Here is a 16,884-nt window from a genome sequence, read left to right on the forward strand (position 1 = left end):
CAAGGGTTTGTGGCTTATCCGCATAGACCAATGACTTTACATAGCCCCACAGAAAGTAGTCTAGCGGTGTTAAATCACAAGATCTTGGAGGCTAATTCACAGGTCCAAAACGTGAAATTAGGCGGTCACCAAACGTGTCTTTCAATAAATCGATTGTGGCACGAGCTGTGTGATATGTTGCGCCGTCTTGTTGGAACCACAGCTCTTGGACATCATGGTTGTTCAATTCAGAAATGAAAAAGTTAGCAATCATGGCTCTATACCGATCACTATTGACTGTAACGTTCTGGCCATCATCGTTTTTGAAGAAGTACGGACCAATGATTCCACCAGCCCATAAAGCGCACCAAACAGTCAGTTTTGCTGGATGTGCGCTTCATCGCTAAACAAAATTCGCTTATGAAAATCGGGATACGTATTCCGCACAGAACCATTATTTTCGAAATAAAATTGCACTATTTGTAAGCGTTGTTCAGGCGTGAGTCTATTAATGATGAATTGCCAAACCAAACTGAGAATAAACACACTCTATAGTAGACTTATTCACATCAGTAAGGTTTTTTCAACATAGAATTGACCAAAAACAAGAAATTAAACGAAATATTGACTAAATAAATCGTAACCTATGAAAAGACCATTTCATATGTTTCCGAATTTTTGTGCAGCACTAGCACTGACTCCCAAATAGGTCCTGTAAAATTTCAAATTTCCAGTATATTGAAAAAACATAGATACCAGATAAATTCTGAAATTCGTATTACAAAAAATATGAAAAGTTGATGCTATGGATCGGGAAAAAAACAGAGACAAAAAGAAAAATTGTACTTTTCGTTGTCTGGCTACCTTCAAAAACAAAATTCAATTTTTGGCGACTCTGAATGCATAAATTCCTATTTGAAAAGGAGGTAATTATAATCACAGAGAATTGTGCAACTTAATTGAAATACACGAAGATCGTTTGCTACATCCAACGTATTTCTCAACACGTTACTTTTTTCAGTGATGTAGAAATCGGGTCTCGTAAGAAGAACATGAGTGGGATGTATGGTTTGAACGACATTGATATAAGGAAGAAAGCGTACAAATCTGCAATTATCAAAAAACGAACGTAAGATTTTCTGATGAGAAATATGGAAATTATTATTATAATTTCTGCAAATGACAAATTTCACACATTTTGTATTCAAATTATCATATGAAACTCCTTTTTGGGTACATTGGAATCCCAGATGTTTGCTTAGTCACTGTTGAGTGTTCTATCTGGAAAGTCAATAGACATGGAAATGACTTTATGAAGTCTATGGCACTGTGCTATTTTACATTAGACTATATTTATCATCTACAAATAGTGTGAAATATTTGTCAACTAACGATCATGATGAATAGTGATGAGCTGATTTAAATTTCCTAATTTCTGATATAATTCTTCATAGGGACGTCCAAGAAATTGATAACTTGGAAAACGGATATCCACCGCAGTTGACCAAAAAGTAAGACGTTTCTAGTACCCTCCTCCTTACCATCATTCCTTAACCTTTATTCCCTAGGCGCCCACCTCCAAGAACTATACTAACCATGAGGGGTCGTTGAAGACTTGACCTTCACAAAAATTCCTTGTTCAATTGTCTCAGGGGAATGAAAATTTCTTGTATGGTATGAACCTTACACTTCTTATTATGATACCTATAGATTTTTTTTCCTGTTTATTTGATCATATCATTTAAGAATATCGATGATTTATTTATTTGATAATTTCGTTATTTTCACTTTATGCCTACTCCACTGGATATAAATTAATGTGGCTTTTTTTCTTGAAATAACATGTGCTGTAAATAGTCAATATGAATATTTTTTTGATATGATTGTATCGTCGCTCTCGGACAAACTGAGTGACATAAACTACATCAAACTTGTTTTAATAAATCTCAGTACACTAATCTACAGAGTAGGTTTTAAATGTGGAACGCTCATCTCGAAAACGGTTTTGAGGATTTTCGTAGATTTTGCATGTTGTACAAGGATCTTGATCGATAGTATTTACATTGTCAGATCTTTCTTTTCATGGGTATAAAAATAAACTTTGTTATTTCAAATGTATCACTGTGTATATTCTTCACCTTTTGAAATCCGTAAATAATACCCCAAAAGTTCCGTAGTTATTCATTATCTTCACCGAATTCAAAAATAAACAATTTAGATGGCTATGAATAAATTAACTCGTTTAATTTGAATAATCTCTAAATGTTTCTTTCATGTTAGAGGTATGTCCCATATGAGTAGTAAAAAAATTATAGGAATTTAAGATAACATACAATACATAAATCCATCTGAATGTGTTATTTCAACTTCGCAGAAGATGATGTAAATATAGTTCTACTACGAAATTATGCCATTAAGGTATTCGAAAAATTCACATCAAAAATACTCAGTATTTATTAAGCATTTCAAAAAAGTCAAAAAATAACGTTATCCAACGAAAATAACGAGATTTATTATAATATTATTCCAGAGAATGTAAAGATCTGACAACAATACAAATAACACCATAATATAGGCCATATCACAAGATCCTTGCACAACGAAACTTTCCGAGATAAATCAAGAGTTCTATACTAAAAACTAATTCTGAATACACATCTTTATCCGAAGCTTCACTTTGAAGCTTGAAGGGAACTTTGTATCTTTTACTCCAGTGAAGTAGCATTTTTCGATTCTTTTTATGATTTTTATATTTTTAGACTAATTTTCGTTTTGTTCATTTTCTTTCTACAGAGCCCAATAGAATTTAGTGTTTAAAAGGTCCAGGACTTTAGAAACTTATGAAATATTACAGTGTCACAATGCCAGTAGCAGCAGTCGCAGACTCTGTGCACAGTTCACCAAAATTAGAGCGTCCTAAATCGCTGGAAATACAGACGGAGATCTCGGTCCAAGGGCCTCCGATACAACACGATGTGACGCCGGTAGACAAGGACGACGGAGTGCAGGACGACCTGGAACCCGAACTGGAGAAGCTCAGGATAAACGAGGACCTAGCCCCGCCCTCTGATAGCAGCGATAAGGACAGCGGCAAAAAAACGCCTAGGCATTTGACCGAACAGGGTTATTTCGACCTGAAATTTTATCATAACAAATTGTGGTGAATCTTGAATTGTATCGAGAGACGGGTATTTGATTTATTTATTTCGGTTTCATAGTTGTATCGATTTAGCGCAGCTTAATTTATTGTCTATTTAAGAAAATTTTATATTAACTTCTAAAATATATTATTGAACCCCGAAGATTATTATTTTTGACTGTGAGGAATTAATGGTGTCGAGGTCGCACAAAGAATGGCAGTTGTGCTACTTTAAAGAGTAGGAGCTTCAGCGAGAATACCATTATCACAAAACGAAATTGTAAAGAAATTAATTAATGAAATCTTGAAGAGTTCGAATAATAATGAAAGGTGGCAAAATTAGTGAAATCTTTAGCTTTATGGAGCCTGGTGTATCTGGCGACAAACGATAAACCTCATGTGTTATCACCAGATACAAGAAGAAAAAAGTTGGATAATTTCAGAGTTCACTCACTTTCAGAAGTCTTGTACCCACTTATTAGCAGCATTATATCCTTGCAACTCTAGAGTGAAGTTAAATCAAAAATAGCTAGAAAAAAGTCATTAATCTTTATATTTCTGTATATCACTTGCAGCACTGGTTGTTTTCTGCTAGAATCATTCTCATGGGGTGCTCCTTGAGGCAGCATTGCGCTGTAAGATTATCCAGTGAGGAGGTATAGAATATTCTTGCTAAAATTCCGATACTCCTTACATCTCACAGTATAAAAATTTAGAAGGAACCTGTTGGAGTGATCCAACCCAGGATGATTCCAGCAAAGTATTTTTTTTCATTCTCCTAAAGCTTTTTCTTGTAGGATCGCCGCCTATTCAAACATTGCAGTTTTCCAAAACTTTTCAAACATCACCAGTGCAATGTCGACTTGCATTTTCCAACATAAAAATAAATTGGACTATTAATTCATTACGCAATGGTACAATTATTGGGTTGATGATATTTGAAGGTAATATGGACAACAGGAGTTCTATAAAACATTTGAGTCTCACTACAGTACCAACTCCAATATATCCTTTTCAAGTCTATTCTTCAGTCCTGATCCCCACAGTCTTGCCAACTGCAAACAAGCAACTCAGTTTTGCATTACTCCAATCTCTTGATAGCGACTACTTGTTCCTCTAGCTATAGTTCTTCAACCTATCAAATATGGATATAAGACAATCCTTCATGTCACATAGCAATAATTGTAGTCCGGCTTAATGCAAACAGTTCTTTTTTAGATTGTCGATAGTACTAAATTAGGTTGTTTACATTACCAGAATATTCTGAAACCAAACACTTTCAATGCTGCTATTAATTTGTGTAGAAGGTCAACAAAATTAAATGTTTGTATATATTTGTAAATACAGTTGGGGTGCAAGACTTTCATTTGAAAGCAAGTGTACTATTAATTTCCTGTTAGGAATACACATATTTAAAAGATAAGTCTTCTAAGCACTAACTGCAGAAGATCAAATAAATGATGAGAATTGATAACTATTCATCAACCTACTGTCTAACAGACAGCTTGGAAAGAAAGATTCGAAAGAAAACTCACCTATGCAATAAGTGGACTGCTGTAATTTATATTTTTAGTTTCATATCTTCAATGTATATACTGAGGCTCCTTTTAACTTTCATAGGGGCCAAAAAATGAGACTTCGTTTGTGATAACGATTCCATGGAATAACCTAATTGTAATGAATTTTTAAATATGTAGGAGGCAAGATCCAAAAAAAAAAATTGATTCCTAGTCTGATAAGATATCTGGCGCTTTGAATATTTACATCACATTTCAATTGATGTTTCTTTATAAAAGTTGAAGACATTGAAGTAATGAATTATAGCAGGATGTAAACAGTATTACAGAAATAAACTATATGAATTTAGCTCCTTTCTTGATGAACGAATATATGATATTTGAAAAAAATTGTTTGCATGTGCTGAACCTGAGCGAGTTCCTAAATTCAGTTGTATCCTCAGAAGACATTGTATTAAAAAGCTACAAATTTGCTTATGCATCTCTTGAAACATCAAATTTTGGAACCCGACCAGCTAATATGTTTTTTATATAATATATATATATTGCCTATATGGTTGCCCTCTTAATATATACTTGAAATAAATGTATGTCATATGAATCTCTTTTTTTATAAATCCAAACAAATTCAATTTTATGAATTCAAAATTTTTCCATAAAAATATTCTGTTCAGTAGATGTTTAAAAATTGCTAATTATAGCTACTCTAACCATTTGTTTTCAAAGGTTGAAATCAATAGTTTGAATACATAATGAAAAAACTCTTCCGCATTGAAACAACATTTTAAAGGAGTTTTCCAAATACTAAACAGAAAAAATGTACTTCTTAAATTGATTTTTTAAATTGCTTTTTAATACAATAAAATTTTTACAATGAATGTATGGAATTCTTTATCAGGATAGCAAATGTAGTTATCTGAATTGTTACCCAATTATTATTATCAACAATATATATTATATGGTACATATCAACAAAAAAAAGTATATTCTTCATGAATAAATAAAAAAAACATTAATACATGGATTTTTGCCTTAGCCTAAAATTGAAGTTCTGAATTGGTGAGAATTAGTGAAGAAACTAGATCTTTATGAATTAATTCTACAAGTATCTACACATGATAATCCCCTCCATCAATTTTTTCATCAGACAAAAAGGACATCAGAAATTTCGCAGAGCTATCGCTTAGCCATAATATATCCATAACACCACCTTCTAATAATCCCAATAAGATACCTCCCAAAATATCCAGCAAGTAATGCCTGTGCATCAACAACCTACTAGCGCAAATGCTGAATACCCAAGCTAATAATGGAGGTATAAATATTATAGGAGCTGGCCACAATCTGGTGAAAAAATAAAGAACGAAAACTGCTCTACTGCAATGTCCGGATGGAAAGCTATATACATCAGGACCCAGTTGTCCAAATTTATCATCTGTATTCAACAATGGTCTTCTTCTACGGAAATATGCTTTACAAATCGCTACTATAACTATATCAAGAAGTAATCCTAAAAAAATATAATTTAGTGGAAAATTGTTTCTTACAAAAAGCATCCATTACCTAGTAACATATTGACCTGTAACTGTATAAGGGAAGAATCATTGAACAACCATGTAAAAGCTATCCAAAAAGCAAGCCATGGTATACCATGACATGAAATCTAAAATTTACAATATTAATTAGTAACCTTTCGGACATAACATCAAGCGTTACCTCAAGTGCTTTGTATTGGAGTCTCAATGAACGTAAAGTTATAAACTTATCTGCTCTGTCTACAATGCTTTTGGTTAATTTTTTATCCATTTCTAATATATTTCTGAGCCATGGTGGTACTCTATTCTTGGTAGTCTTGAAATAAAAACAATTCACAATAAAGAATATTCTACAATTTTGTTGAATACTCACTTCAGTCATTGTGAGAAAAATGAGAATATGCTATATGTTCTAAAGTAATCAAGAATTAAAATGATATTTAATAATGTATAGAAAGCTACGAATCATCACATAATAATAAGATAATGCAAGAGCTGAGCGATAAAAATAGATATGGGTAATGGAATCTTGTCAATATTTTCAAATAATCAACATAACCTATAATCTATAAATAAAATTCTTCAATCTGACAGGTGATCAGCCTCAGCATTTCCAAAGTTGGCCATTTACTAGAATGGATGCCGGGAAATTTCTTGATATCGTTGATAAAGATTTGTTTGCTACAAAGTTTACACAAAAACATAATGTTTATCTGTATCAGGATTTTCGTCCATGTTATCGATAATAAAAACGAATTATTCAGGACAATTTTGATCCTTTATTAAGGCTCAAATTTTCTTCAATCTAACATACAAAATTTTGGAAATTCTATCATTAATTTTAAAAAACTCCGTAACATTACAGTGAACATTTTTTTCTCTTTCTTTCTTTTAGGAATACGTGATATGTGATCGAACCAATAATTAATGTTTATCGTAAGTATATCGGGTGTCCCAAACTAGATGGCCTATGAGACGTTTCTGGAAAACTAATCATAATTTTGAGCCGAAAATTTGCATATTGGGGTTTGAGACAATGATCTTTCTCCCTAAAATATTTTCAGATCTCTACAACTTCCGGTTATACCGGAAACAGACTACTACTTCCTTATTTCAAAAGGCACACCCAGTATATTATTGCATCATTAGATAGCTTTTTTGATGGCAATTTCGGCAATATGCCATACCTTGGGTAAAAATTCAACGGTTCATGAGTTATTGGGATTCTTATGAAAAAAAAGGTGGCAATGGGGACTCACATTTTTTTGAATATTTCAGCAGAAAAAGCCTTTTCCGAAAAAAAATTTTTTTTTCGATTCCTCAAATACGTAGTATTATAAGACTGTTTTCGTCTTGGACCAAAAATGTACAGGGTGTTCATAAGAGGATCATGAACTTGGACAACTCAAATTCGTCAAAACTCAAGATTTTCAAATTAGAACCTATATTTTTTATTATTTCAGTCCATTCTACGTACAAAAATAGTGGGGGTTACTTCAGCAAACCCTATACCTAAAATGAATACTTCAAGAGTTATCGCGGAAGAACTTCAAATGAAGAAAAACCGCTATTTATAAATGTGGAATAACTGTATGTTACTTCCGTAAAACACAGAAAAAAAATAAAATTCGATGTTTTCATAACTGAATTTGACATATCAAGAATTGTAATGAATTATTCGTAATTGAAAATTGTATTGGTTTATGGATTTCTCAACAATATCAACGAAAAATTAATTAAAATTCATGAAATGTAAAATTTAGTTATCCAAACATCGAATTTTAATTTCTTTCTGTGTTTTACGGAAGTGCCAGACAGTTATTCCCACAGTTATAAATAGCGGTTTTTCTCCATTTAAAGTTCTTCCCCGATAACTCTTGAAGTATTCATTTTAGGTATAGGGTTTGCTGAAGTAACCCCCACTATTTTTGTACGTAGATTCGACTGAAATAATAAAAAATATAGGTTCTAATTTGAAAATCTTGAGTTTTGATGAATTTGAGTTGTCGAAGTTCACGATCCTCTTATAAACACCCTGTACATTTTTGGTCCAAACCGAAAACAGTCTTATAATACTACGTATTTGCGTAATCGAAAAAAAACAATTTTTTTTCGAAAAAGGCTTCTTCTGCTGAAATATTCGAAAAAATGCGAGTCCTCATCGCCACCTTTTTTTTCATAAGAATCCCAATAACTCATGAACCGTTGAATTTTTACCCAAGGTATGGCATATTGCCAAAATTGCCATCAAAAAAGCTATCTAATGATGCAATAATATACTGGGTGTGCCATTTGAAATAAGGAAGTAGTAGTCTGTTTCCGGTATAACCGAAAGTTGTAGATATCTGAAAATATTTTAGGGAGAAAGATCATTGTCTCAAACCCCAATATGCAAATTTTCGGCTCAAAATGATGATTAGTTTCCCAGAAACGTCTAATAGGCCATCTAGTTTGGGACACCCGATATATTTCCCAAATTCATATGGAATTTCGATATATTTCATCGTGTTATCTACATATTATAGATTGGAGGTAGATATATTACATATCTTTTAAATGAATGTATCCAGAATAACATTTGGATATTGGATGGAAAATAATTGATAGTTCCAATTAAGGATACTAGCTGACTAGTTTTTGGGATTAGTATTAGAGCCTTAAGGCTCTGATTAGAATAAGAATTCATTTCTCAGAATCCCATTTTTCTTCCAATTTAAATTAACGTGTCTCGACATATGTACAATGTACTATTCCATTACAGGTAATAATTTTTATAAAATATTTACAAGTAGGTATTTACAGAAAGGAAACGTTGTAGTAAAATTACATCAATCAAATATGATTGTACATACAATTGACATTCTTTAAGAAATTTTAGTGTTGCTTAGCTGAGATTGTCCTTTAAATTTTTCAAATCATGAATTTTCCCTAAACTGATTCAACAGAAGTTATAAGTTCCGGTTTTTCTCTAAGAAATTCTTTTGAGAAATGAGAATACACAGTGTTTCTATCACCTATTATTCTAGTGGAGGCGGAAGAGATTAGTTTGGAATCTTAAATGGCAACCCCTATCTTTTATCCAATTCGTATGTATTCCATCATATTGTTTCTGACTAAATTACATCTCATTCGGTACTTTGAATTTCTACATATGGCCTTTTTATTGATCAAGGTTGAAATGCTGCCTCTGAATTTTGTCCGAGGCGATCGCCTACCCTGCCTACTGCGTAGCGACGGCCCTGTTTATACAAGAGACAAGGTCGAGATGCATGAAACGTGACGGGTCTCCCTCATGAGCTGTGACAGCTTATGGCTCATCGTGTGAAAGCGCCGTTGTACTCTTTGCATTTCGATCCGTTGATGTGACTCTCGTTCATAAGCGAGAGCCGTACGTCTCACCGTGTGAAAGAAGCTCTCGCTCATGAGACGTGATGGATCATGGCTCATCGTGTGAAAGCACCGTTGTAGTCTTTGCATTTCGATCTGCCGGGTCTGCCTCTCGCTCATGAGTGAGAGCTGTACAGCTCACCGTGTGAAAGGAACCTTACGGGACCAAAAACATAAGTGGCGCAGTCGACGGAGTTTTCGCAAGTTTTCATTGTGAAAGACTTTTGAGTTTCATCTCATTAAGCGAAAAAACGAACCCATTAAAAAACTTGGTGCAACCGTGAAGTTCCATTGAGGATACAATCACGCAGCGAGCAATGAAGATTTTTATATTCAACTGGACCCTGTAAGTGAATTGAATATTATAATAATAATAGTTTATTGTGACATAAACATGAATCGCAGAGGCTGAAGCCTGTACGTACGCTATATACAATTAACATAATAACAATATTACAGTAGCCACATTTATAATAAAATCTTATTCTGAATAAAAAACTGAATAAACAATGGAATTAATCGAATCATATCATATATGACTCTGTAGTGTTGTAACCAATCACCTTGGTGACATGCAGTCGAGGATTACCGGTGCATCATCTAGAGGCCGATCCAAGTTAGGAAGGAATTAATGGATATGAGGTTTCATCCATGATTTATCCATTGATTATGGATTGGAAATATTTTCTTTCTTTTTCAGAAATCCATTTTCTAATCATACTTTGTTGTTTCTTATTATGTCTCATGTCTTTCAGGTTCTTCGGGATCATGCTATAAGTATGTGAAGCATCTTTGTCCAATTCGCTTTTCTGCTCTAGGAATCACGTGTATTATCTTACTTCTTGTTTCATAATTGCATTCGGTTTATCTTAAAGTGAGTTCTATTCTTCTAGAACAGATGGCCGTTAATATCTGGGATACAAATAACTGTTGAGGATTCATTGCCCGATATAAGAAGTATAATTCGTCTGAAGGAAACAAATGGGGCTTTCCGTAGATTACACGGAGCAGCCATTTCTGGACCACTTCTACTCTTTTCATGTGACATTCAAATGCTCCACCCCAGGCAATAATTCCATACTTTATTAGCGATTATTGCAAAATAACGATTGGAAGGTGGAGAAATTACATGATTACGAATCTAAACAAATGGCCATGAACTTTCATCAATTTTTTTGAATTCAACAATTTAATATGAACCTAATGAATTTTACGGTAGTCAGCACTGGAAAAAATAAAGCTTGATAGGATACGATGATCAAACTGTGCACCTATGGCCGAAACCATGGGAGAACATCAGGCACCGTCGCGTAGCCCAAAACCCGAACCTTGCGTCAGCGCTCCAAAATAACGACGCCCCAAAATAGCAACAACCGCCGATCTGACGACGTCGCCGACGACGCGACAAAACCTCGAACTCAGCAGGTTCAGTAGATGGCTCAGTCTGAGTAACTTCGGTTGACGGAAGAAGTGCGCGTGTCTTTGTGCGTCGGTAACGCAGGAAACTGTAAAGGTTGCATTCTCGAGTAGATCCTCCCGATTTCGCAACATGGAGTTTACGGATGTTTTGAGGCTAGTTCATTTAAGGAATAATGGAGATCTGTGAGGACGTAAATAGTGAGGGACAATCAGGTAACTAGAACTGAAGGATCTTGACGCCTCCTGTGTGTCCTGCCTCTTGCTTAATAATACCGTCCTAGAGCAGCGTCGGCTTTTGAAGGCATGCCAAATATTCCCAACGGTTCAGACAGATCCGATGTTGAATCAGGTTTGGACTATGTTTGTGTTGAAGGTGGTTGTCAAGTTCTTGGTTTTTGCGCAACTGTTTGTTGTTGATGTTTCGTAAATGTAGTTGCGACATAGTCGAGTCTATATTATGTGCAACCACTAACCTAATTTAAACTTGAATGGGTAGGAGCAACAATGAGAACAATTCATTTGAGAAATTTTTAAATAATTTTGAAGGGTAAATGAACATTTTCAAGAATAGCACTGACTGATGTGAGGAACTTTTCACGTTTGCTCGTATTTGCGCTCTTTTACTACTTCATATTTATATCTTTTTATGTCAATACACACTTCGTATTTATGTTGGAGTTTGGACATTATAATATATTGACAGATTATAAATTATATTCATGTTCGATTGAACGGCAAACAGGGGTGGCAAATATTGAAGGGCGGTTTTTTATACCTTTTCCAAGAAATCCGAATTACAAAAGGAATGTACCTATTGAATGATTGTTTTACTCAATCATCTTGAAGAAAAAAGCAAAATATTCAATAAGTTTTATAAAGTCAAAACTCAGCAGAAGAACCTGAAACCGCAGTCCCCATTCTAGAGGGGCGGCAAATATGGGAGGGCGGCATTTTTTCTTTTTCCGAGAAATCCGAATTCCTGAGGAATGTATTTTTTTTTTATTTCAACGAATTTAATAGATGATTTTTCATATGAGATTAACTAGTGTTCGGCGTGGGCGCATTCGCATCATCCGATTGCTTTATACAATCCTATTAAAAAAAGGGAAAACGTTCAAGCGTTTTATAAAGTCGAAACTCAGCAGAGGAACTCGAAACCTTTAGAGGGACAGCAAATATTGGAGGGCGGCATTTTCTACTATTTCCGAGAAATCAGAATTCCTAGAAACTAAAATCGAAACTTAGCAGAAGAATCATCACATGTTTATTACATCGCACGTTTTCTGAGCCATCTACTTAAAATCCATAAAAATAAAGGCACTTACACTTTTTCTCTCCCTAAAATAGTTTTTATAAAAAAGTGTGAAGTTTTCGACAATAAATCTACAAATTCAACAACCACTATCCTTAATTTATTCACAAAGGAATACATACAGTTGGCTTTCACACTCAAAAAGAAAACTTAGGCTCGGAACCTCGCTCACTGAGGTTTCATTTAAATCATTAAATCACAGAGGCACATCAATTTATTTTGTGGGAATCAAACAAGTTATTCCTGAATAATTCTACTAAAACGCTTTTTCTCTGTTCGTTGAGAATACTACACTCACCCAAATTTTAGGATTCATCATTGACGACAGCATCAACTGACATCAGCATTATTTAGGAAATATTCTTCTCTTGATATGGATTAATGAATTATTATCATTATTATTATTACTTCCATAGGCTTCTAATGGGGTAAAGCTGTCTTCAATATACTCATTGTGAAATATTTTCGGTAATTTCTGAGATTTAGAGTGTACCAAAGCGGGTACAAAATTTTGTGTTTTGTTTGTGTTTTCTTATCGCTTATAATTTTTGATAAATTTATGTATGTGCAGACAAACGGTTTACAATGCAATATCCTATATATAGATAGTTCATTGACATAGGCATAACTACAAGTTATTTGAATTCATACATCAAAGATTTGGAAAATTTATCTTTTTGACATTCTCAAAGTTGAAAGGGATTTTTTTCCTTTATCTAAAAAACTGAACAAATGTTCATCACTTTATTTTTCATGAAGTACGGAACAAGCCTATCTTCACAAAAATGAACATATAGTGAGTGATTAATGAAGGAATTCATCTCAAGAATTGTCCGGTTCTTATACTTCAGAAAATATTATGAAACTTGAAAATTCATGATTTTTCTGCGAACTGCATTGGAATATCTGAATCGGATAATGACTACAAACCAAATTTCTTGAAGTTACCCCGGAAAATAAATGAGTTATACAGAAAAAAAGAAAATCTTGGTTTTAGTTTTTTCGAAATATCTCGGGAACCATTAGATATATTTTGGATCTAATCCCTAAATAACGCAACTTTTTTATAATTTAAGCCACCCTGTATCTCTGACGGTTTTCGATATCCCTGCAGTGCCCCTCTAGATAGTTCTAACCCTGATGTATAGATAATGAATATAAAAATTTCAACTTAAGGCAATTGTGCACCTGCCACCTATCAATATCTCGTTTGGATGTACTCAAATATTTGTTAATTCACAGCTATTCCATTCTCCAGGACTACAAGATCCGCCGAAAATTAACAAATCAATTTACCACTTTTTAAGAAAAGTCATACACAAAGATTGGTTTTTTTCGATGGTCCAAGTTATTCAACCTACTTCCGCTCAATTTGAAAAAATTAAGTATGCAGAAATTCAAGACGGAATCGTTTGTTTCACTGATAAATTATTTCATATATTAGCAAATTGTTATCATATACTAGATCTTCACTGAGCTTTAAAGAAGATTTTAACGAGATATCTCACTCCTGAACGAATAAAATTTTTCGAGCTTTTTCCAAATTAAAAATATTATAAAAAAAGATGCTAGATGTGACAACTTTGTGTGATACCGCGTATTGAAGCTGAATTTCTGTTCTTTTTGAAAATATGATCTCCAATTCAGAATACAAAGTTATACTTTTAACCTAACCTGAAATGAGAAATTATGAGTCCGTTCCTGGAATATTGGAAAAATTAATATGTCTCTGACTCGACCTCGGCATGTGTCAATAACATCCCAAGTTTCAGTAAATTCTGCCGATAAGTTTGGTTTTGATGATGGTTTCATTATTCCCATGAATATGCAAACTCACCCTGTAGCTATCTTAGGAAAGGTAGAAATTAATTTTTTGCAGTGAATCCGTACTAACCTAGTTCTTCCCGGGACACCCTGTATATATTATAATTACGACTTATAAGAAAGCGTTACACGAACACATGATTACCTACACACGCTCAATTTATTTACTGATTTGGAATCTAAGTCCCCTTAAATTGATTTGAAAAAAAGTTCAAGGAAATTAAACAATAAGCGGCTATAATATCTGATTATGTGCTTGTTAAAGGAGTGAAGTTTCATTGTGTGAATTATAAAATTTATATTTTCGTCCGAATTTAGTCCGAATAATCAAAAATATACATACCATTTCATTCTTTTAAGATTTAAGTTTTCACTTCTGTTGTCAGTCCTAAATGGATGACCATCATTCGATTTTAGCTCTTTATTTTCGATAATGAACCTTGAGAATCGTGAAAGAAAGTCCAAATCCTCTTCCTGAAATTTTGACAGTTTGCGTTTCGGAATATGGAGAATTTAAAAATCAAATAGGAACATCTGTCCATCCGCTATCCAAAGCTTTGAACCAAGAACTATTAGAGCCTTTTGCATAAAATTTGGCACAAAAATCAATTGCTATACATAAATTACATAAAATTACAAAATATATTAAAAATATTCCTAGGAACTTTAACATCACATGAACATGAAATTTAAACCTTGTAATGCTATGATGATAGGTACTGAATATACCTAATAGATGTTCAACGAGGAAATAATAAACTATAGTGTTAAATTTGCAGTGCTCTTAAATACAGAAATTCGAGAATCGGTAGACAGTAATGCCCGCCACTCACGAAGCGTTTCTTCCAGCGTTTGGTAGCTAGCGTCGAAGAGATTCCAGTTGGGCAGTCAAGTTCATACTCTGATTTACACTCGTCCGGCCGTGTCCCGAGCTGTCTGACTGGAATCTCTTCGACGCTAGCTACCAAACGCTGGAAGAAACGCTTCGTGAGTGGCGAGCATTACTGCAGGAATGCTGACAGTTTTGAGACGTTCAAAATTTTTTCCCATGAACTAGATAAGAGTTACTATTAATATTGATCTCTGTCGAGTCCTAAAAAGATGTTTAATTTTAGAATGGTAATGGAATTCTCGCCAAAATTCGGAGACGTAAACAACAATCGTCAAAGATTAATGTACGCAATAATGGATAAGTGTAGGGTGTATAATTAAAGTACAGGCGACCTCATTTTTTATATACAATACTATTACCTATCCCCAGTGTGTTTGTTAATAATGAAATGCAATTGTTATTTTCCAAACACCGATTAACATACCTAATGCTTGTCTTGACATATAATTATATAGTTTCCTCTCATAGTTCATGTCTTCGAAATAAGATTCAATTTTCAATTTTCTTTTTCGTTGATGCATAGAAAGTGTTATCCATTTTGTGCTTCTGAAAGTCAATGTAAGTAATACACTTTCATTTAGAATATTGATCGAATTTTCATTTCGATATACAGGGTGATTCACCTTGACCTTTTAGACGTTTATGGAAAATTATTCATAATTCGAGCTGAAAATTTGCACATTGGGTTTTGATATAATAATCTTTCTCCTTAAAATATTTTCAGACCCCTACAACTTCCGGTTATATCGGAAACAGACTACTAGTTCCTTATTTCAAATAGCACACCCAGATAGCCACATGCCATACCTTGGGTGAAATCTCAACGGTTCATCAGTTAATGGGATTCCTATGAAAAAAATGGTGTCGACGGGGACTAACATTTTTTTGAATATTTCTACAGACATTTTTTTTTCGAAAAAACCTTTTTCATTTTCGATTTTGCAATTATGTAGTTTTATAAGACTGTTTGCAGTTTGTATAAAAAATGTACAGGGTGTTTATAGGAAGATCATGAACTTGGACAACTCAAGATCATTAAATATTTAAAAAAATTTTTAAAATTTCTAAATTCTACTTACAAAAATTTCTTTTGCGCATTCTATACCTAAAATGAATAATTTAAGAAATATCGAGGAAGAACTTTAAATGAGGAAAAAACCGCAATTTCCAACTGTGTGGAGTAGTCCGTGACTTCCGGAAAACACAGAAAGAAACTAAATTTCAATGTTTGGATAACTAAATTTTACATGTCATGAATTATAATTAATGTTTCGTTGGGATTGTTGAGAAATCCATACACAAATAAAATTTTCAAATCAAATCAAATTCATTCGAACATATCAATTCAGATACAATGAGTAAAATTACGAATAATTGATAATAATTCTTGAAATGTCAAATTTAGTTATCTAAACATCGAATTTTAGTTTCTTTTTGTGTTTTACGGAAGTCACAGACTATTCCACACAGTTAGAAATTGCGGTTTTTCCTCATTTGAAGTTATTCATTTTAGGTATAGGGTTTGCTCAACTAACCCCCACTTTTGTTATACCCATATTCAAAAAATATGGGTTCTAATCTGAAAATCGTTAGTTTTAATGAATCCCAGTGGTCCAAGTGCATGATCTTCTTATAAACACCCTGTACATTCTTGGTCCAAAGCGCGAACAGGATTATAATACTACATATTTGTAGAATAGAAAATGAAAAAGGTTATTTCGAAAAAACCTTATCTGCCGAAACAAGAAATTGAGCGTCCTCAGAATTTTTCTTGCAATAAAACAGGTCGTGCTGTGTGGCTTGTTGCCATATCTTGCTGGGACTACAATTTCATATCATTAAAAAATTGATAATCATGTGGCTATTGATATGAAAATTGA

General features: G+C 33.6%; 3 protein-coding genes across 5 annotated transcripts in view; 2 read left to right on the forward strand and 1 right to left on the reverse strand.

The window, feature by feature from the left end:
- Nucleotides 1–3,062, forward strand: part of LOC123674243 (putative uncharacterized protein DDB_G0271606) — a 39,123-nt gene extending 36,061 nt beyond the window's left edge. Inside the window, exons 8-11 of one of the 2 annotated variants that reach the window (XM_045609179.1) lie at nucleotides 1,001–1,108; nucleotides 1,434–1,490; nucleotides 1,548–1,653; nucleotides 2,773–3,062. In XM_045609179.1, coding sequence (XP_045465135.1) covers nucleotides 1,001–1,108; nucleotides 1,434–1,490; nucleotides 1,548–1,590 — 208 coding nt within the window. In that variant the 3' untranslated portion in view covers nucleotides 1,591–1,653; nucleotides 2,773–3,062. The remainder of the gene's footprint in view (nucleotides 1–1,000; nucleotides 1,109–1,433; nucleotides 1,491–1,547; nucleotides 1,654–2,772) is intronic. The other variant, XM_045609178.1, reaches the window with a different exon arrangement.
- Nucleotides 3,063–5,466: 2,404 nt separating this feature from the next.
- Nucleotides 5,467–6,739, reverse strand: LOC123674246 (phospholipid phosphatase 6). The gene is made up of 4 exons (XM_045609181.1): nucleotides 6,544–6,739; nucleotides 6,352–6,486; nucleotides 6,199–6,298; nucleotides 5,467–6,145 (listed from the first exon to the last, which is right to left on the reverse strand). Exons 1-4 carry the CDS (start codon nucleotides 6,550–6,552, stop codon nucleotides 5,745–5,747), a joined length of 645 nt encoding a protein of 214 aa, XP_045465137.1. The 5' UTR covers nucleotides 6,553–6,739; the 3' UTR covers nucleotides 5,467–5,744.
- Nucleotides 6,740–10,950: 4,211 nt separating this feature from the next.
- The window catches only part of LOC123672838, a 37,492-nt gene continuing 31,558 nt past the window's right edge, over nucleotides 10,951–16,884 (forward strand). The window contains exon 1 of one of the 2 annotated variants that reach the window (XM_045607146.1): nucleotides 10,951–11,325. In XM_045607146.1, coding sequence (XP_045463102.1) covers nucleotides 11,280–11,325 — 46 coding nt within the window. In that variant the 5' untranslated portion in view covers nucleotides 10,951–11,279. The remainder of the gene's footprint in view (nucleotides 11,326–16,884) is intronic. The other variant, XM_045607147.1, reaches the window with a different exon arrangement.

This window comes from Harmonia axyridis, chromosome 2 (genome assembly GCF_914767665.1).
Source record: "Harmonia axyridis chromosome 2, icHarAxyr1.1, whole genome shotgun sequence".
NCBI classification, from domain to species: Eukaryota; Metazoa; Arthropoda; class Insecta; order Coleoptera; family Coccinellidae; genus Harmonia; species Harmonia axyridis.